This window comes from Hemiscyllium ocellatum, chromosome 37 (genome assembly GCF_020745735.1).
Source record: "Hemiscyllium ocellatum isolate sHemOce1 chromosome 37, sHemOce1.pat.X.cur, whole genome shotgun sequence".
Classification (NCBI taxonomy): domain Eukaryota; kingdom Metazoa; phylum Chordata; class Chondrichthyes; order Orectolobiformes; family Hemiscylliidae; genus Hemiscyllium; species Hemiscyllium ocellatum.
In genome coordinates, this window is record NC_083437.1 from 26293249 (window position 1) to 26312635 (window position 19387).

At 40.9% G+C, this 19387-nt stretch overlaps 1 protein-coding gene across 1 annotated transcript in view; it reads left to right on the forward strand.

The window, feature by feature from the left end:
• LOC132833511 (segment polarity protein dishevelled homolog DVL-1-like) overlaps positions 1 to 19387 on the forward strand; it is a 127593-nt gene that overhangs the window by 39977 nt on the left and 68229 nt on the right. The window contains exon 3 of the mRNA XM_060851851.1: positions 13455 to 13576. Within this exon, the coding sequence (XP_060707834.1) occupies positions 13455 to 13576 (122 nt within the window). The remainder of the gene's footprint in view (positions 1 to 13454; positions 13577 to 19387) is intronic.

Below are 19387 nucleotides of genomic sequence, written 5' to 3' on the forward strand. Positions count from 1 at the left end.
AGTGCATGACCTCGCATTTGCTCACATTGAATTCCATCAGCTATTTCCTGGACCACTCTCCCAAACTGTCTAGATCTTTCTGCAGCCTCCCCACTTCCTCAGTACTACCTGCCTGCCCACCTAACTTTGTATCATCGGCAAACTTCGCTAGAATGCCCCCAGTCCCTTCATCCAGATCATTAATATATAACGTAAACAGCTGCGGCCCCAACACTGAAACCTGCGGGATACCGGTTGTCACCGGCTGCCATTCCGAAAAAGAACCTTTTATCCCAACTTTCTGCCTTCTGTCAGACAGCTAATCCTCAATCCATACCAGTAGCTCACCTCAAACACCATGGGCCCTCACCTTGCTCAGCAGCCTCCCATGTGGCACCTTATCAACGGCCTTTGGAAGTCTAGATAGATTGGGTTTCCCTGGTCTGACCTACTTGTCACCTCTTCAAAGAATTCCAACAGGTTTGTCAGGCACGACCTCCACTTACTAAATCCATGTTGACTTGTTCTAATCCAACTCTGCTCTTCCAAGAATTTATAAACCTCATCCTTAATGATGGATTCTAGAATTTTACCAACAACCAAGGTTAGGCTAATTGGCCTATAATTTTCCATCTTTTGTCTAGATCCTTTCTTGAACAAAGGGGTTACAACGGCGATCTTCCAATCATCCGGGACTTTCTCTGACTCCAGTGACTTTTGAAAGATCTCAACCAACGCCTCTGCTATTTCCTCAGCCACCTCCCTCAGAACTCTAGGATGTATCCCATCGGGGCCAGGAGATTTATCAATTTTAAGACCTTTTAGCTTTTCTAGCACTTTCTCTTTTGTAATGACAACCATACTCAACTCAGCCCCTGACTCCCTTTAAATGTTGGGATATTACTCATGTCTTCCACTGTGAAGACTGGTGCAAAGTACTTGTTAAGTTCTCCTGCTATTTCCTTATCTCCCATCACTAGACTTCCAGCATCAGTTATATGGTTGCTTTTTGTTCAAACTTTTTCTTGAATTTAAGTTTCACCAGCTGCCATGGTAGAATGGTCCACCTGCCAAGTACACCTGCATTACTAGTCCGTTAACAATGCCATTATACAAGCACCTCTCCAATACGATGATGCAGAAGGTATCTACTGTTAGGTGAGACATGTTGGATAGACTGAAGGATTTCATCTTGTCCACCACAAAAATTGGATATTGTGAGAGGATGGGACAGGCTTGAATTCAGTTATGATGATCCGCTCAGTTGAGTAATTTGTTGAACCAAGATGGCTGAGGTCTCCATCCCTTGCTCTCCTTTACGATGGAATCATAACTGTGACCTTATCTCAGATGTGTTACTGTTTCACTGTTTCACCTGACACCAGCAAAATATTAACTGGGACATTTTTCTTAGCCCCTGCCACTCTATTTCTGTATGATTTCAAGTTGTGCTCAGATAGATATAATGTCTCGGAGGAACATTTATACCAGATGTCCCATCTATTACATATCATACATATGTGATGTAAAACCATAAGATATAAAATGATACTTTCATTATAAAATCCAGTTGGTGACATAAAGTCCTTTTGGAGGCATAAAATGAGACAGGAATCCAGTATCTGTGGAACCGCAATGATGCCAATGGTCAAAACCTTAAGATTGCTGAGAACAGCTCCTTTCTGTGACTGCATTCTTGTGGTCCCCTCTTTTAAATAAGACTTGAACTTTAGCTCTTCGTTCAACCACAGGAGCCTTTACTAAAGAACGAAAGTTTGGTTGATGTTCACAAATCTCCATCATGCAATGAGTGCCAACCTAAATTAGAGTCGTAGGAAGTGACGTGCACGCAGATCAGGGAGGAGAGAAGATCAGCACATTGCTGAACTTATCCCTAGCCCTTACCAACTGCCATGTTCCCCTTCCTGGAGCCAGGTGGCCATATTGGCTGATGCTGCTTCTGGGGATGGGGAAGTGGGCATAATAGTGGGTCTTGGAAGGGCATTGCAGTAGCTGAAGAGGACTGGATGACAAGGTTTTCATTTTAGAAGGGTAAAACCCATGCACTTCTTGGCTCCTCTTTGCCAACCCTATCCTCCTTGAGTTCTTGATTCCTGCCAACTGAACATTCTGGCAATGCCGAATTGGAGACTGTGCATCTTATGTTGCTGCAAAATTATCTTAGGAGCCTCTTAGATGGCACACTCTTGCCATCACTTAGAGCTGGTGTTTATAGTGTTTGCAACCTTAAATAGTAAGGGACAGGATGGTGAGTGAGTTTGACACGATTCACTGCAGCAAAGAAACAGAAGTCCAAACAGCTATGTTGCATGCCTAGTGCCAAGATTAGGAGCATCTACATTGTATTGGAAAGAGGTTTACAGTAGGAGGAGGAGGATCTAGTTATTGTGGTCCATGAAAGTACCAACACCATGAACAGGACAAGGAAAGAGGTGCATTGTCAGTGTGAGGAACTAATCTCTCAATTTATTACCTGAGTCCTGAGCAAATTGGCATAGGGCATACAAGATTAGAGAAATAAATGCAGGTGGTGGGGAGGGTAGGTGAATCCACCTGGGCTGGTGGGATGGTGGGCTACTCCTGGAGCAGCAGGAGGTAAGACCTGCACTAGGGGTTGTGGCGAGATGAAGCTTCTGCAATGGGATTCTGCTCATCTCCAGCTCTCTGTAACTACCACATTCCCTTTCCTGGAACTGGGAGACCATTCTGACTGATCCAGAAACCCTGGATAAGGAAGGCACCAGAAAGGGCAGTGCAGTGGTTGGAGACAGCTAAGTGGCTTTATTTTTGAAGGTAAAGCTAAGGATGTTGGATCTTTTTGCATGGGAAAAATGAATTCTAGTTTGTGGAACACCGGTACTAATGTTGAAGAAAGTAGGATCTGTTGGGATGGTCTACGCTTGAATTGTGCCGGGGCTAGTAATCTAGCAATATCTGAGAACATAGGCTTTAAATTAAACATGGAAGAAGTTTGAGAAAATGTGATAAATTAGTGATTTGGCAATGGCATGAGAAATGGGAATCAGAATGGGAAATAGTAAACTACCAATGACAGGAAAGCATGGAGAGTGCATACCAAAGAGTTAATCAACAGATAAGGTGAAAGATTACAAAAAATAATAACAAGACAAAATTAAAGGCATGTGGCATTCAGAACCAAACAGATGAACTGAGTGCAAATAGAAATTAGTAAGCTTGATTTGATAACCATTACAGAGATGTGGCTGAGGATAATATGGATTGAAGGTACAGGATAATGGGTACAGAACATTTAAAAAGGGCTAGAAGCCAGGAAAAATGGTAAAGATTGGCTCTACTAATTAATGGTGGCATTAGCACATTGACGAGGGATGATCTAAGTTTAGGAAACCAGGAAATGGAAGTATTTTGGGTTGATAAAGGCAATAACTCATTTGTGGGAGTGACGTGCAAGGCTGTTAACAGTAACCTCGTGTTAGGATGGATTATTAAGGAAGAAATAATGACAGCCTGTCAGAAAAGCATAGTTAAAGTTGTGGGAGATTATAATCTACATATAGACTGAAAAAGTCAAATGGGCAAAGGTAGCATGAAAGAGGAGTTCATCAATTGTTTTTGGATAGTTTCTCAGCATTGTAGCCAGCCAGAGAGCAGCTTATACTCGACCTAGTATTGCGCAAAGAAATAGGATTAATTAGTGATCTCACAGTAAAGGTACCCCTAGGTTTAGCAATCAAAATCTGATTGTATTTTGCATTCACTTTGAAGGAGAGAAGAGTAGGTCCAAGACTAGTACTTTAAATTTAAATAAGGCCATTTAAAAAGTCATGAAAGCAGAGCTAGCTGAACAGGCAAAGTGAGTCAATGAAGGTCAATGGAAATGTCGTGACAGACATTTAAGGGATAATTCGACTACACAGAATAGATCGACTTCCCTTTGAAAAAAATTATTGAGGGAGGTCCCACCATTATAGTTAATATCAGACTTGAAAGAAAAATGTTTATAATCAGACACAAATGATTGGCAGGTCAAAAGATTAACAGAATATTTAAGAATTCAAAGAATTACTAAAAGTTTGGTAAAAGGGAAATATTCGAATACTCCAGATTATAAAGAATAGATAATAAGAGTTTCTATAGATAGTTAACAAATGAATGAGTCATCAAAGTCAGCATTGGTCCTAATGTGAGAATGGAGAATTGGTAATGAAAAATAAGGAGATTGCAGATGAATTGATTAGATATTTTGCATCAGTATTCTTAGGGGATACAAGTAATAACCCAGAATTAGCTGGAATTCAGGAAGTGGAAGGGAGGGAGGAACCGGGTGGCGTGGTGGCTCAGTGGTTAGCACTGCTGCCTCACAGCACCAGAGACCCGACTTCAATTCAAACCTTATGGAACCGTGTGGAGTTTGCATGTTCTCTGTGTGTCTGTGGGTGATTCCTCCAGGTACTCCAGTTTCCTCCACTGTCAAAAGATATACTGGTACGGTGGATTAGCCATTCTAAATTGCCCATAGTGTCCAGGGATATGTCAGCTAGCTAAAGAAAATCACAAAGGATGTGGTATTGAACAAATTATTAGAGCTATGGGCTAATAAATTCCTGGATCCTAGGATCTTATTCCCTGGCTGACTTGTTCTGGTGGGGAACTTGCTTTTAACCATCCTGTAGTATTAGAATTGCCCACTATCCACTCAGCATAGAGGAGAGCTTGCAGGGGTTCACCATCAATTTGTGTAGCCACCACACGTTTCAGATCCTCCATTGCACCTGTTCCCAACGCAAGGTTAGTAGGTCGCCATTCTTAGCTGAGAAGTTGTCCTGGATGGATAGATGAAATTTTCTCCTTGGCAACAGCGCTAACAGAAGTCACAGCTAGCACAAGAGTCACCAGGATGCCTGTAGCTGCTCTGCTCTGCCCTGCTGCTTCTCCCCCATTTCAACAACACTGTAAAATAGCTGCTCTGTTTTTATTGTGAAAGATTTTATTCACTCCACCATTGGTGCCAGTCTGCCACCAAAATCCTCAGCTCTGGAATTCCCTTAAACCATGCTACCTCTCTTTTCTCCTCTGGGCCGCTCCTTATCTTTCACTTCTTTAACCAGGCTTTTGGTTTTTTGCACTGATATTTCTTTGTGTGGCTTAGTGTTGAACTTTGATAATCACCTGAGTACCACCTTGGAACATTTTGTGATATTAAAGGTTCTGAAAAACACACTTTTGTAGCCATTGGCCTTGATGCTAGGAGGCAGATACACATACATAAGGGAACACATGCACACATAATTTAAGACCATTCTGAATGGGATCTTGTGGTATTGCAGCTATACTATTGTAAAACTAGTGTGTGCTGGATTTTAGCAATTGAACCGTAAAATCTTTTGAAAAATGTATATCTTTAAATCAATGACTGAGTGCTCCTTAACTTCTGTGATTGAGGAGTAGAAAGTTAAACAAAATCATGAATACTGGAATATTGAAATCTATGGAGAAAGTCTGCCAAATACACAGCTCAGTAAGCAGGCAACTCTTCTTAGTTTTGAGTTGGCTCCTTCATAGGAACAGACAGTCCTAATGTTATTCCTTGAATTGACAGGCAGTGATTCTGAAATACAGTGATCTGTTACTAATTAATAATGAGATGATGCTTGATTTAATCAGAAATCAGGTAGGCACACTTTCTTGATAGTTAGTCCAGCAACGCGTTGTGCATTTATTGCCATTGTGCATCCTATGTTGTATGTAAGCCAATAACAGCATAAGTTATCAATGATAATGCAAAATCAGTGAGAAACCAAATAAAAACAACTGAAATTCTTAATATATAATGTGTAGACAGGATGTGAGGAGAGCAATATTTTTATATAAGATAGTTGATGAGGGGTGGTATGAAGTACAACACCATGAAACCAGTTATGTTGAAGCTGAATGCAATTGATTGGACAGAAACAAATAACTTGATAAAATAATTAAAGAGGCTTCTATTGCTTTCAGACCAAGAGGGGTTTTTTTTTGTGATTAACCTGTGTGGCTAGCATGTTCGGTATAAATTTCCTTTTATTATTTCATGGAATTTGGGCATCAATTCTTTTTCTAATCCTTAATTGCCCTTGAACTGAGCAGCTTGCAAGTCCATTTCAAAGAGCATTTAAGAGTCACCCACATTGAAATGGGTCTCGAGTCACATGTAGGCCAGATCAGGATGGCAAATTTCCCCAAGAGTGAGAATATTTTTACAACAGTCAATGATAATGATAATGCCATGACACTGAGAATACCTTTATTATGAGATTTATTAAATGAAGTTAAATTCCACTGGTGGGATTTGAACCTGTGTCCCGAGAGCATTGGCCTGAGGGTCTGAACTATCAATTCAGTGGCATTGCCACAATACACTTGCTCCCGTTCAGCCCTCTAGGCCTTAAGCACTCTCCTCTATTAAATTGCCCTTAAAACTACCTCTTGGACAATCATTTGGCCACCGATCTTTGTGTCAACTTTTATTTGTTAAGCTGCTGATGAAGTGCCTTGGTACATCAGTGCAAGTTGTGCATTAAAATAATTGTATTACTCTATTATCTGTTACACTTATATTCTACATTATTATTTAACATCAGTTTACGTTTGGGTAACATGTTTAAGGTAGTAATATAGTTGTCTAGCAGTGAGGATGCTTCATCAATCATCAAACAAAATTCAACATTGATCCATGTAGGAAGTTTTAAAGACCAAGATGAAACTTGTTAAATCCCAACTCAAGGAGTATGTGTAGATAGGAATTTTGCACAAAATGTTGAAGGATTCTGTATCTCACCTGATTGTGAATCCCTTGCCCTGTTCCAACCCTCTGACTCATTGTGATCAGTGTGGCTGGTCAACTGTGAAATATCCCATCACAATTATCCAGGTTGGAAAATTCTGAAAGGAGTTTTATTTTTTCTGTTATGCCAGCCTCTTTATATAGTTTTGATAAGATTATTTGGATTCTTCTAGAAAAGAATTAGCATGGACATGACCAGAATGACTGACTTATTTCTGTATGTGTGTGTATAAGTAACAATGATTTGGTGAATCATTAACCTTCCATCATTGTGACTCTGAACTGACCCCTATTGCTGTTCCCTAGAGTCACCGAATTTTCCCTCCAAACTGAACAAAAGTTACTTCTGGTTTGGTACAGCAGGTTTCCTAAAACAGCAGTGAGGTGAATGATCAGTTCATTTGTTTTCTTCTGTGTTCAGTGAGGGGAAGTACTGGCCAGGACACTGAACATCTCTTCTATTCCTCTTCTGTTTATTTCCTTTAACCTGAGAAGGCAGACAGGATTCAGCTTAACACCCACAGAGCAGGAGATCACTGCTTTGTGTGAAACTGTACTGTGTTAGCTTTCTCACTGGGGATGCCGATAAGAACTGCATTCAATATCTGTGGCCCAGGGTCAAGAGAGAAGAAATTAGCAGGGTTCCTTCTGTTGATAGCTGTCTCATTAACCTCTATTGGATCATATGGTTTGCGGCAATGTGATGCAATCGGAAACCAGGTCGGAGTGTTTGACCATAGGGATAATATTACAGTTTCTTGATTTCTTGCCTCTGCTTTTGCATTAAATCCTGAATCTTTAGGTGGAAGCAGCAGCGTCCAAAATCAAACCAATGTGGTTCCACAGAGACGCTGATAAGCCAAAGGAAGCTTATCATCTGATCGTGCTTTAAAGTGAGTTGTAGATAGTAGCAATGTTCAGAAAGATGGAATGAAAGATTTCAAAGTTCACATTTCATTACACAAATATTCCAGGACAAATCTTGGTTCACAGCTGTTCTTTATCACTCTCCCCACACCCACCTCCGCCTAGTCTCCTGTGGCATAGAATCTAGATTGCGTGGAATATCAAAAGGATTTTTTGGGCCACGTCATCTGTGCAAGTGTTTATGCTCCACTCAAGTTTCCTCTCATGTACCTCCCACCAGCCTTCCAGCTTTTGTTTTGTTCCTTTTGTAACGTGTACTTGTCTATTTGTCCCTTGAAGGTATCTAAACTATGTGCCTCAACCACTTTCTGTGGTAATGTGTTCTATATTCTAGCTATTCTGAAAAATTATATTCTTCCTTAGTTCCTTGGATTCCTCTTGTAACTATTTTGTATTGTATCTTGGATGCTAGATACAGATTTTTAAAATGTAAGTTTCTGGTCATACCTTTACCCGGATTACAAATTGTCATTTGGTCACTGTGATGCCAGAAGGCATTCAAACTCCCTAAAACTGATGCAAATAACCATGAGATAGATGCATAAAATCCGAGAGTCTGAGTTAAGAAAGATGTTGACAGATATGTGGACTGAATTCTCACACTGAGGGGAACGGAGGTTGAAACTGTTTTTAGATCCCAATCGTGTATCAGTTAGAAATGAATAAAATTGAGATTTATTCATGGAGGAGGGTGCCAGATGGGTTGGAAGGGTAATCAGAGGCTTTCCATCCTCAGAGGAATACCCTGCTGCAGTTCAAGGTCAGTAACAGTAAGTACAGTTCAACAGGAAGGTCCAGTCTCAGTATCTTTAAAACATTTTAAAATAAAACAAGAAAAAGCAGTCGACCACAACCATGAATGGGAACAAAAACTTTTTCTGCAGTAATCTTTGGTGGCATCACCACCCAAACAGTCAGAAAGGTCTGCAGGCTGGCCAGGGCACCGGCACCACTGCCTGATGGTGCATGCCTGCCTTCAGGTGGGTGATCTTCCCCTATCCTTTTACACCCGGAAACCTGAGGCTGTCCAGAAAATCCTAGTCAGTCTCCCTCACTTTAACGAAATTCTTAATGAATCTAATTGTCTTTCTGCCATAGTGGGGCAGGCCAGCAAACTCAACCAGAGATACTGTGGGTGGCACGGTGGCTCAGTGGTTTGCACTGCTGCCTCACAGCACCAGGGTCCCAGGTTCGATTCCAGCCTGGAGCGACTGTGTGTGTGGAGTTTGCACATTCTCCCCGTGTCTTCTGGGTTTTCTCCGGGTACTCCGGTTTCTTCCCACAGCCCAAAGATGTGCGGGTCAGGTGAATTGGCCATGTTAAATTGCCTGTAGTGTTAGGTGCATTAGTCAGAGGGAAATGGGTCTGGGTGGGTTACTCTTCGGAGGGTCGGTGTGGACTGGTAGGGCCGAAGGACCTGTTTCCACACTGAAGGGAATCTAATCAAGAACTGCATCAAAAAGCTAAAATGCCAGCTAAGCATTCTAATTTCAAACTCTGTCTGCCTCCGGGCACAATATTGGTGGGCTTGAAGATTCAATCAAGAACTTTTCACTTTTAAAACGTGGCAGCTGAATGTCATCTATTAGAGTATATAATATGTCCTGAATACTACATTTTCACAAGGACAAATAGTCATTTCCAGGCATCAGAATGCCATGAATTTTATTTGTTAGTTAACACTTCAGGCCTGAGTGTTTTTCAGGACTTGTTGCACATTGTACCTGCGGAGTTGTGGATGACGCTGAGAATTGTGCAAACATCCTACTTTTTGACCTTTGTCCTAATGCAAGGTGACTGGACAAGTCTGATCTCAGAATAAAAGCTGGTTTGTTAGATCATATGTTTAATTGTTTCATTTAGTTAGTTAACAGGATGATTGGTCACTAAAACATATTCACAAGAGACTGAAGATGTTCTTTAAGAAAGAAAGTATTACACAAAAGAAAGAAAACAAATGAACAAACCAACCTGTGTATACCACAGATCACACAAATGTTACATCATAAAAGTAGGCAGTTCATTCCATTGTATCTGCAATGGCTGTTCAAGTGAGCATCATTGCCGAGTGCCAATCTCCTGTTTTTTCCTTGCATCCTTGCATTATTTCTATCCAAATAATCACCATCTTTAATGCTTCAATCAAACTTTCCTCCACCACACTTCCAGGCAGTGCATTCCATACCCTAATTGCTATGTGAAAAGTTCTTTTCTCATCTCACATTTGCTTCTTTGCAAATCACTTTAAGTCTGGATATTTATGTATATGTTACAGTTAGAAAGATCTTAACACAAGTGTTAAATCACAGGTTCAACCGGTTTCCCAATGCAATCCATAAACGTCCAGCAAAATTACACTCCTGTCTCAACTGTTCAAGTTTCTATATAACTGACTCCTTCTGGTCTCTTTTCCTTTGAAGTCTTCAGACAATTTTACAATTCCACCCTGAATCTGCTGGCAGAAACCTTTCACAAATCTAATAGCCTAAACTTTCAACAGTTCTAACAACCTGAAGATTTCATGCCCAAACTCTCTCTGCTTGGATACTAAACAAACTAGATAAACAAACACTCCTGTTGCAAGGACTGGTTTTCATTGAACTGAATTAGAAACTGCTTTTGAACTTAACTCTTGATTTTTTAAAAAAATAAAACTTCTTTTCTGAACTGAGCTGAAAATAAAACAAATGATTGATATATTCGCACTGCTTGTCATAACCTCAATGGTATAACTACCTTTTTCCATTAACTCTCCTCTGGTTCTCCCAAACCCTTTATTGCAGTCGGACATCTTCTTTGAACTGCATTTAGATTACTGTTCCAGAATGGCTTTCTGACCCGTTTTAAAATAAAACTTTCACATCCGTATGCCTCTCTTCTTAAAACAGTCCAAATCCAAAAATGATAATGTATTTTACACATCTTTCATCATACAAGAGGTATTTTCATTTTCTATCAACAATTTTTGTAACATTATTTGTCACATTAACAGTAAAATGTTTACATTACACACAATGAGTTTCATGTCAATAAAATTTTATACAAGTCTATTTCGATAATGTCATTTGGTTCCATCTGCAGATTTGCTATCCTTCAGTTTAATTGTGGATTTCCATGTAAGTTTCCCCCATAAAACCATAAGATATAGAAGCAGAACTAGGCCACGCGAGGCCCATCAAGGCTACTGCACCATTCGATCACGGATGATATGTTTCTGAACCCCATTCTTCTAGCTGTGTCTTAAATGCATTGAATGACATGGTTTCCACAGCCCTCTGCAGCAATGAGTTCCACAGTGTAATGACCCTCTGGCTATAGAACTTTCTCCTTATTTCAGTTCTAAAGGATTGTCCCTATGAGGCTGTACCGTTGGGCCCTAGTTTCTCTTACTTGTGGAAACATCCCCACATGTAATTGTGAGATATCATCGATATCTAACAAAACTGCTGCTGCTTCTTAGACCTTTGTTACTTGATTTAAATAAGTCTTACAGTTACTAGTTTCTGAAATCTTCCATAATCATGATTTCTCCTACGTTCTCAAACATTTTTTTCTAACTTCAATGATCAAAACCACGGATCCCTCAGCATTTAATTTTTCTTTTGCAAATTCTACAAATTCCTGACTAGGTTTCTTTCTTGTAGTCATGCATGTTAATTCATGACTATTAGTGAAAAGCTCATAAACATGAGTATTGCTTCTTAACAGTTTCATATTCTGCAGTTTCCTCTTCTGACAAAATGGTGTATAGGTCTAGTGCTACCAGTCAAAACGGATAGGCCTTGTATAAAAGTTAATGTTCAAAATTGGAGTAAGATCAATTTTGACAATATGAGACACGAACTTTTAAAAGTTGATTGGAGTAAACTGTTTGCAGGTAAAGGGACAACTGGCAAGTGAGAGGTTTTGAAAAGTTCATGGGAAGTATGTTCCTGTAAGATTGAAGAGTAACGCTGATAGGAGCAGGGAACACTGAATGAATAGAAACATTGAGGCTCTGTTCAAGAGTAAGAAGAAGGCATACATTTGGTATAGACAACTGGGATCAAGTGAATCTCTTGAAGAGAATAAGGGGAAATGGGGCATTCTTAAGAAGGACATCAGGAGGGCAAAAGGGGGACATGAGACCGCATTAGCAGATAAGGTTAAGGATAATTCAGAGAGATTCTAGAAATATATTAAGAACAACTAGGGAGAGATAGGGCTCTTAAAGACTGACAAGGTTGTCTATATGTGGAACCTCTGGAGAGGGGAAAGATGCTAAATGAATATTTTGTGGAGAAAGACAAAGAAGCTAGAGAACTCGGGGGAAATAACTTTTGACTTCTGAAAACAGTCCAAATTCCAGAAGAGGAATTGCTAGAGATCTGAAAAAACATAAAGATAGATAAATCTCTGGAACCTGATTAAATATGTCCTAGGACATTGTGGGAAGCTAGGGAAGAAATTGTGTGGCTCCTACCGGAGATATTTGATTCACCTACAGCCACAGATGAGGTGCTGGAAGGGTGGCTAATGCTGTGCCTTTATTTAAGAAAGGCTGCAAAGAGAAGCCTGGGAACTACAAACTGGTGAGTCTGATGTCAGTGGTGGGTATGTTGTTGGAGGGTATCCTGAAAGACTGGGTTTACATGCACTTAAGAGACCAGAATTGATTTAGGTATTGGAAGCATGGCTACGCGTGTGAAAAATCACGTCTGACAAACGTAATTGAGGTTTTTGATGATGTGACCAAAATAGATAGTTGAGGTCAGTGGTAGGTGTTGTTTAATGGACTTTAGTAAAGCCTTTGACAAGGTTCCACATAGTAAACTGGTTAGCAATGTTAGATCACATGGGATTCAAGGAGAGCTTACCAGTTGGATATAAAATTGGCTTGACGGTTGGAGAAAGAAGGTGGTGGTGGAGGAGGGTTGTTTTTTGAACGCCTGTGGTCAGCCGTGTTCTGCAAGGATCCACTGTTTTTGTCATTTTATATAAAAAATTTGGATGAGACTAGAAGAAGCATGGTTAGTACCTGCTGTGCTTTCCCAGCACCACACACTCGACTCTGATCTCCAGCACCTGCAATCCTTACTTTCTCCTGTTTGTGTACCTGTCCAATTTAAATGATGTGACTGTACCTGGTGACACTGGGGCATGTGTGCTGTGCTCTTGGTAACATCAGCTAGTCATCTAATAATGGAGCTGAAAGTGATGCAGATCAACTTGACTCCCTTCATGAGGAGTTACAACCAGAGCACATCAATAAATGGAATTTAAGTTGTCCTGACACACAAATGACATGGGAATAGAGCAATGGAAAAATAATATGCTTGTAAGTACCTATTCTGTCTTCTCACCACAGCAATTTAGTAGTTCTTCATTGTTAAGATAATTCTTGTTCAAACTCTTGGCTGAACACATGGTGACAACTTATAAAACAGGGTTCAGAATGCTAAGTTGGCTTATTTGGTGCTGTCCCTATGCAGTTGGTGTCAGCCACCCTGCCCCCATCACAGTCTTCGTCTTGCTCCCTCCTCTCCCTCCTCACGCCCACCCTGCCCTTCCTCTCCCCACCCCCCCACACCCAAAAGCCATCACTCTGCCCAGGCCATAGTTTGTCTTCCCCTCCTGTTTACACTCCTTTCTCCACCTCTTTCCCCTCACCACTTGCTTAAGTGTAATCTGTGTGCAACTTCCTCCCCACCCACTCAATCTCTGCCTTTATCTTTCTCCACAGCTGGTCCTGGCTGAAGGCTCAGCATCTGACGGCGGCTCACAGTGTGCAGACAGTATGTCAGAGTTACCGCCCCCCATTGAGAGGACTGGCGGCATCGGCGACTCCAGGCCACCATCCTTCCAGTAAGAACCTCTCCTTGTCAAGATCTAGAGTAGAGCTTCATTGAATAAAGAGACATGCCTAGCAATGTCTGTCCTGACTGGGCCTTCAACTCTTGTTTTTGTCCAAGGGGAGTGATGGTTATGGAGTATGAAACAGCAGGCTGTATAACAGAAACATCTATCCACTCTAATTCTTTCCTCACCGCCCTTGGTCTCCTAGATGTCATTTCCTCACTTCCCAAAAGATGAGTGGCATGCAGTCAGATTTTTGTCCATGTCGTAATCATCCTTACCTGCCCTACTGAAGATGCTATCTCTTCTCTGAGGTAGAGGTCGCTGTACCTCCAACTAAGGTGCTGATTGCCACTTAGGGTTCAGCTTCCACTCCTTTCCTGAAGGTACTGACTCTCCCTGAGCTTCAGCTCGCCTTCAGCTCCCATGTAATTGGATAGGATGAATTCTTGGCATTGTTCAGCAATATTTTATAGAATCCCTACAGTTTGGAATTAGGCCACTTGGTCCAATAAGTTCGTACCAACTCTCCAAAGGGTATCCCACTCAGACTCATCAGCAGCCCTGAAGGAAGGACTTGCAGCCTAGTTACAGGCAGAAGGCCTCCCTCTCAAGCTAATTCGCAACCTGATGGTCGTTAACTAGTTCTGGGGCAAATGGGGACAGGTTCAATACTGTCCTCTACTCCAGGGCCAGAAACCAGTCCTTGCCCATAAAATCCAGCCTTTCATCCACAATGCTTTACCATTACATTTCTGTAGTGTAATGCTCATATTTTGAGGTAATTGCTATGCTGTGCTTGTGAACAGAAAGTGGATAGAAGAGTGGGACTTGATGTAACCCAGTCCTGATAAAGATCTTTAGAAGGATTGGGTTGAGGTTCTTGTATTTCTGTGTAGTAAACTCTATCCTATTACTGTTATTGAATTTTTCCTGATGTCAGCATTTTGCAAACTATCTGTTGCCTTTTCCTCTGACTATCTGCAAAAGAAAGACTTGCGCAGTGATTTTTAATACTTTGGGTTGCTTGATGTTCCTTTAATGTTTAATCTGAGTTTAAAATGTTTTTATTTTGTTTGTTACGAAATCTTAACACTGGTAGTGTGGTAAAAGGGTGTGGTGGGAGATCAGCAAGGAAGTCTTCAGTTAACAGTGTTTTGTTTATTGAAAGATCCAGGTGATGGCTGAGGCACGAAGCCAAAGTTACAAAGAAAAAGTCAGCAGATTAATTAAATTAGGTGATGTCCAGCTTGTGCCGTAAGATAACAGTAATAGAATTAAGGGTTATGATGAGCAAGTGGTTAAGTGGAGCTGAGTCCACAAAAAGATCAGCCATGTTATTATTGAATGGCAGAGCAAGTTCGACGGGCCAGGTGGCTTAGTCCTGCTCTTATTTGTTACATTTTTACGTTAAGTTTGAGTTTCTGTGATGTAAGAGAATGCAGAGGTTGCTAGAAATGAATCCACAACTTTGAAGTTCTGAGCTAGTGTTTTAGTGTTATAGGTACTACTGCTCAGGATTTGGAAAGTGCACCAAGAGAGGAGTGAACAAGAATCAGCTGGAACCCAGTGTTTCTGCCCTTTGCCTGTTCTTCCATACAACTCTTAGCAGCACCGTTCAAGAGAGTAGGAAAATGAACAGCCCGGGAAGATGACTGACCAGTAGGTTGATGTAGGGAAACAAATGGATTCAGTGATTTCCAGCTCTTCTTCCCCCCCACCCCCCAACCCCAACACCATCCCCACATTGACATAACTATCAGAGGTCATGTGAAGGGCATTAGGTACTGTGGGATTGAGCCCAGAGACAGTGGATAGTTTTACGGGGACGTGCAGATGTAACCTGGATCAAGACATAAGTAAATTGTTCTGTTTGTTTCATTAATTCCAGCCTCTGCCTTTTAAAAGGGCTACAGTCAGACGAAGCCTAGAGCTGAGTTCTAAAGAATGATCACTGGACCTGAAGTGTTCACTCTCCTTTCTCTTCACAGATGCTGCCAGATTTGTTGAATTTTTCCAGTCATTTTTGTTTTTGTTTCTGATTTCTAGCATCCACAATTTTTTTTCTGTTCAGTGGCAGTTCTTGTTTGTTTCATTCCTTTCCCTTTGTGTAAAGCAGTGTTCTGGATACAAACTGGGCTACTGACTCCCTCTACCATCCCGTTATAGGAATTGCAGCAAACTGCATGAACAGGAACAATGTACCTCAGCATTGTCAACAGAAAACGGATCAATTCTACCAAATCCAGCATTACTCACTTAGATGCTCATTCACCTATCGTCCCTGTACTTACTGACCTACATTGGTCCCATTCACTCAACTTTTGATTTTAAAATTCAATTATTATTTCCAAATTCCTCCATGATATTTCCTCTCTCCTTTCTTTGCACTTTTCTCCAAAATTAGTCCCTCTATGGTCTGTGGACTCCTCCTGTTCTCTCCTCTTGCATGTCATTGATTTCCTTCACTCCATAAACCACACTGCTTCATAATAACTACCAATCCTTTTTGCTGAGAAGCACCTTAATGTACATTAAACCTGTTAGAAATGCAAGTTATTGTTGTTCTGGTTACTACCCTCTACAGCTTTTAATTCGATTTATAGTTTTAGTTTTAATTTTAATTCTCAGCTGGACTCACCTAATTTTTAAAGAGCTAAAACCTCTGCATGTGCAGAGAATCTTGAATGTCGTTTGGATATTTGTAGCCACAGATTTTACATACCATTCTTGGTAAAAAGGTACCTTTCAATCATCTTGATTCCTACTTCCTGTTATATTTATATTTGTTCTTTATAAAGTGTGTGTTGTGAGTAATGCAGCACCATTGCAGTTTATGTATGTTACAAGACCTGAATGTCTGAATTGTAATGAACAGTTTGCATCATCATTTATCTGCGAGTATAATCTTTGGATTGCATTTTACTAAAAGTGCTTTCTTCCATTGCATTTACAACGCAACATTTTCTCTGTGGGTCACCTCCTAGGATTTTTGTCACCTTAATGCCTCATAAGCTCCTAGTCTTCTGGCTGTCCAGCACATCAAAAGGATAGTCTGTTCACCATTCTTTCTCTCTGTTTCTCATTTCATTCCAGTTCAGAGATTTTGATATGGAACAAAAGGAAGCTGTTCAGGTATAAACTCTTTTAAAGGGGTATCAAATTAATTATGTCCTTCTGCTCTTTCCCTAAGGTACTGCAAGTTTTTACTTTCTTGATGAAAGATGCATGTTTTTGTCCTTTAGCTGCTGCTTGTTGTTGAGGTCTAGATATGAAGTGCATGCCAGTTCCTTCCCACATTCTTTGAGTGTGAGCCCAGGTAGAGTGGATCAATAATGGAGTGCGTTTATTAAACAGTTCCTTCACAAAGGGTAAGGAAAATCAGTCTTGTGTGAAGAGTGAGAGATTAGAACTGGCACATGGGAGGTCAGTGAAAAAGCTAGAATTTAAGATTTTTAAGATTACGAGAGAGAGAGATGATAAGAGACACAGGTTTTATAAAGGGCGCTGTAGCAAGTGGGCTTTGAAGGGACCAAAGTGTTGATGGTGGAATGAAGGATAGAGGTTTGGCCATGCTAGTATTTAGAGAGGCTGGAGGATGGGAGGCTATTTGACCAGGGATTATTGATGTCCAGATCTAAAGAGAGGGAGAGTTGTAGGCTTTAGGAACTATCCAGTATTGGTAATGTTTGGCTTCATCTACTTCAGGGTCTCATCTGATAGATTCAGTGCTTGATGTTTGCCATACTGGAAGTTTCACAATCTGTTTTCAGTTCTGTGTTTTCCAGCAGAAACAGAAGATGTAGCATCTCAACTTCTGATAGATTATAAACAATATACTGTGCCCCAGGCTTTCTGCTAATGTGATCAGCTGCACTGAGAGTGCTTCCGTTATTGCTTTATAAATCCTCACCACTGCGCTCTCACTTTCTCTTTCCTTTCATTCTGGGTTCTTATAGCAACCATTTGAAGAACTGATTAGTGTATTGAAAGCCTGGCTTTGAAATTCATTACTGCTATAGCACCCATTGAATGCCATCATATTCATGTAACTGAAAGCACATTCATGCCACACTAGCCCAGTGCCTGGAACTGTCGCAGCTGTGCTCTGAATTTATTACCCTCTCATTCCCTCTGGGAATCTTGCGGCTGAAGGTTTCATCAGTTACCTTACCACAAGGTGACTATTACAAAAAACAAACATGAAATATAGTGTTGAGCACTTTCAAAGTAGTGCCCCCAATTTCCCTGTTCACAAAATGAAAACAACCATGTCTCATGTATAATTTCTACTGATTGATTGCAATGTGCAATTGGTACTAGAGTTTCCATTTCAGGGAACCAGCTTCATTATCTATCGAGAGTGTGGTGCTGGAATGGTACCGTAGGTCAGGCAGCAGCCGAGGAGCAGGAGAGTTGACATTTCGGGCAAAACCCCTTCGTCAGGAATGAGCTTTTCATTTGGATGAAGGGCTTTTGCCCAAAACATTGACTCTCCTGCTCCTCAGATGCTGCATGACCTGCTGTGCAGTTCCAGCACCACACTCTGAACTCTAATCTCCAGCATCTGCAATCCTCACTTTCGCCTACTTCATTATCTGTTGGCCTAAGGTGCCTATTTCCATAAAGTCACCTTGACCTGCACTACATGCTCCCCCTTTAATCAACTGCTGGACTCAACTTCTTGAGTTATCACATCTCTTACTGAACACAAGTTTCAGCAATATTCCATTTTCCAATGAGACTCTTCTTCACACGTAGACTGAAATCTTTATCTTACATTGCTTCACCTGAGCTTTGCACTAATTCAGTCGCTGCTTCTTTGAAGATTTAATTGGTTTATTGTAAAATACGCTGTGGTTGACCTCATCACTTTGCAAGGTGAAGAACAAAACAGCTGTGTACAGTTCAAACATAAACTTTATCACAAATCTCTGATACCATGATGATTGAACACTATCTGTGGTTTTCTTTTCAACTTGAAATTCCCATAATGGTCTGCGATGAGGTCTCCAGAATGTATTCACTAACTCAACTCTATTGACTTAACTTGTAGCAACAAGGTCAGCCGGGTGAACCCCATAGAATGAGTTCCCCAATTGGACCAGATTAACAGCACCAATCAGGGAGCCCCAGCAGACAGATATAATCAGACTGTCCAAGGTTCTGCTCACTCTGAAAGTTGACTCTGAGAAAACCGAACCTGTGTCAAGTACTATGCACATGTAAATAAAGGGTAAGTTAGTGACAGGATACTGCCCTCTGGAGTTATTTCAAGCTCAACTTTATAATTAAAAATAGCAGGATCTGTGGTTTGGTAACATTACCTTTCAGGAGGACTCTGTCTGCGTTTAGAAATCTTTCCTGTGGAGGGTGACATTATTCAACTCAACTACCTTAGGATGTATAAATATTTGACAGAGTTCTGGGAGTGTGTATGTTTCTATGGTGATCCCATGAGTACCTCAGTATTTTCATGGCTGTTACTGGGGATGTGTCTGTACTTATATGGGATTCCTTGATGTGTGTCAGTTTGGCATTAACTGGTTCCATTGATAGCACTCTCATCTCTGAGTAAGAGGGTTGTGGGTTCCAGTGGGTTGACACTGCACTGCTGCAATATTTGTGGTGCTATCTTTCATGTGGAGCATTACACTGACGTGCAGTTTGCCCCCTCAGGTGGATGTAAAAGATTCTATGACACTATACGAAGAACAGGGGAGTTTCTCCAGTGCCGTGGCCAATACTTATTCCTCAAACTCATACCTCATAAAAAGGCATAGTCTGACCATTATTTCATTACTGTTGTTATATCTTCCT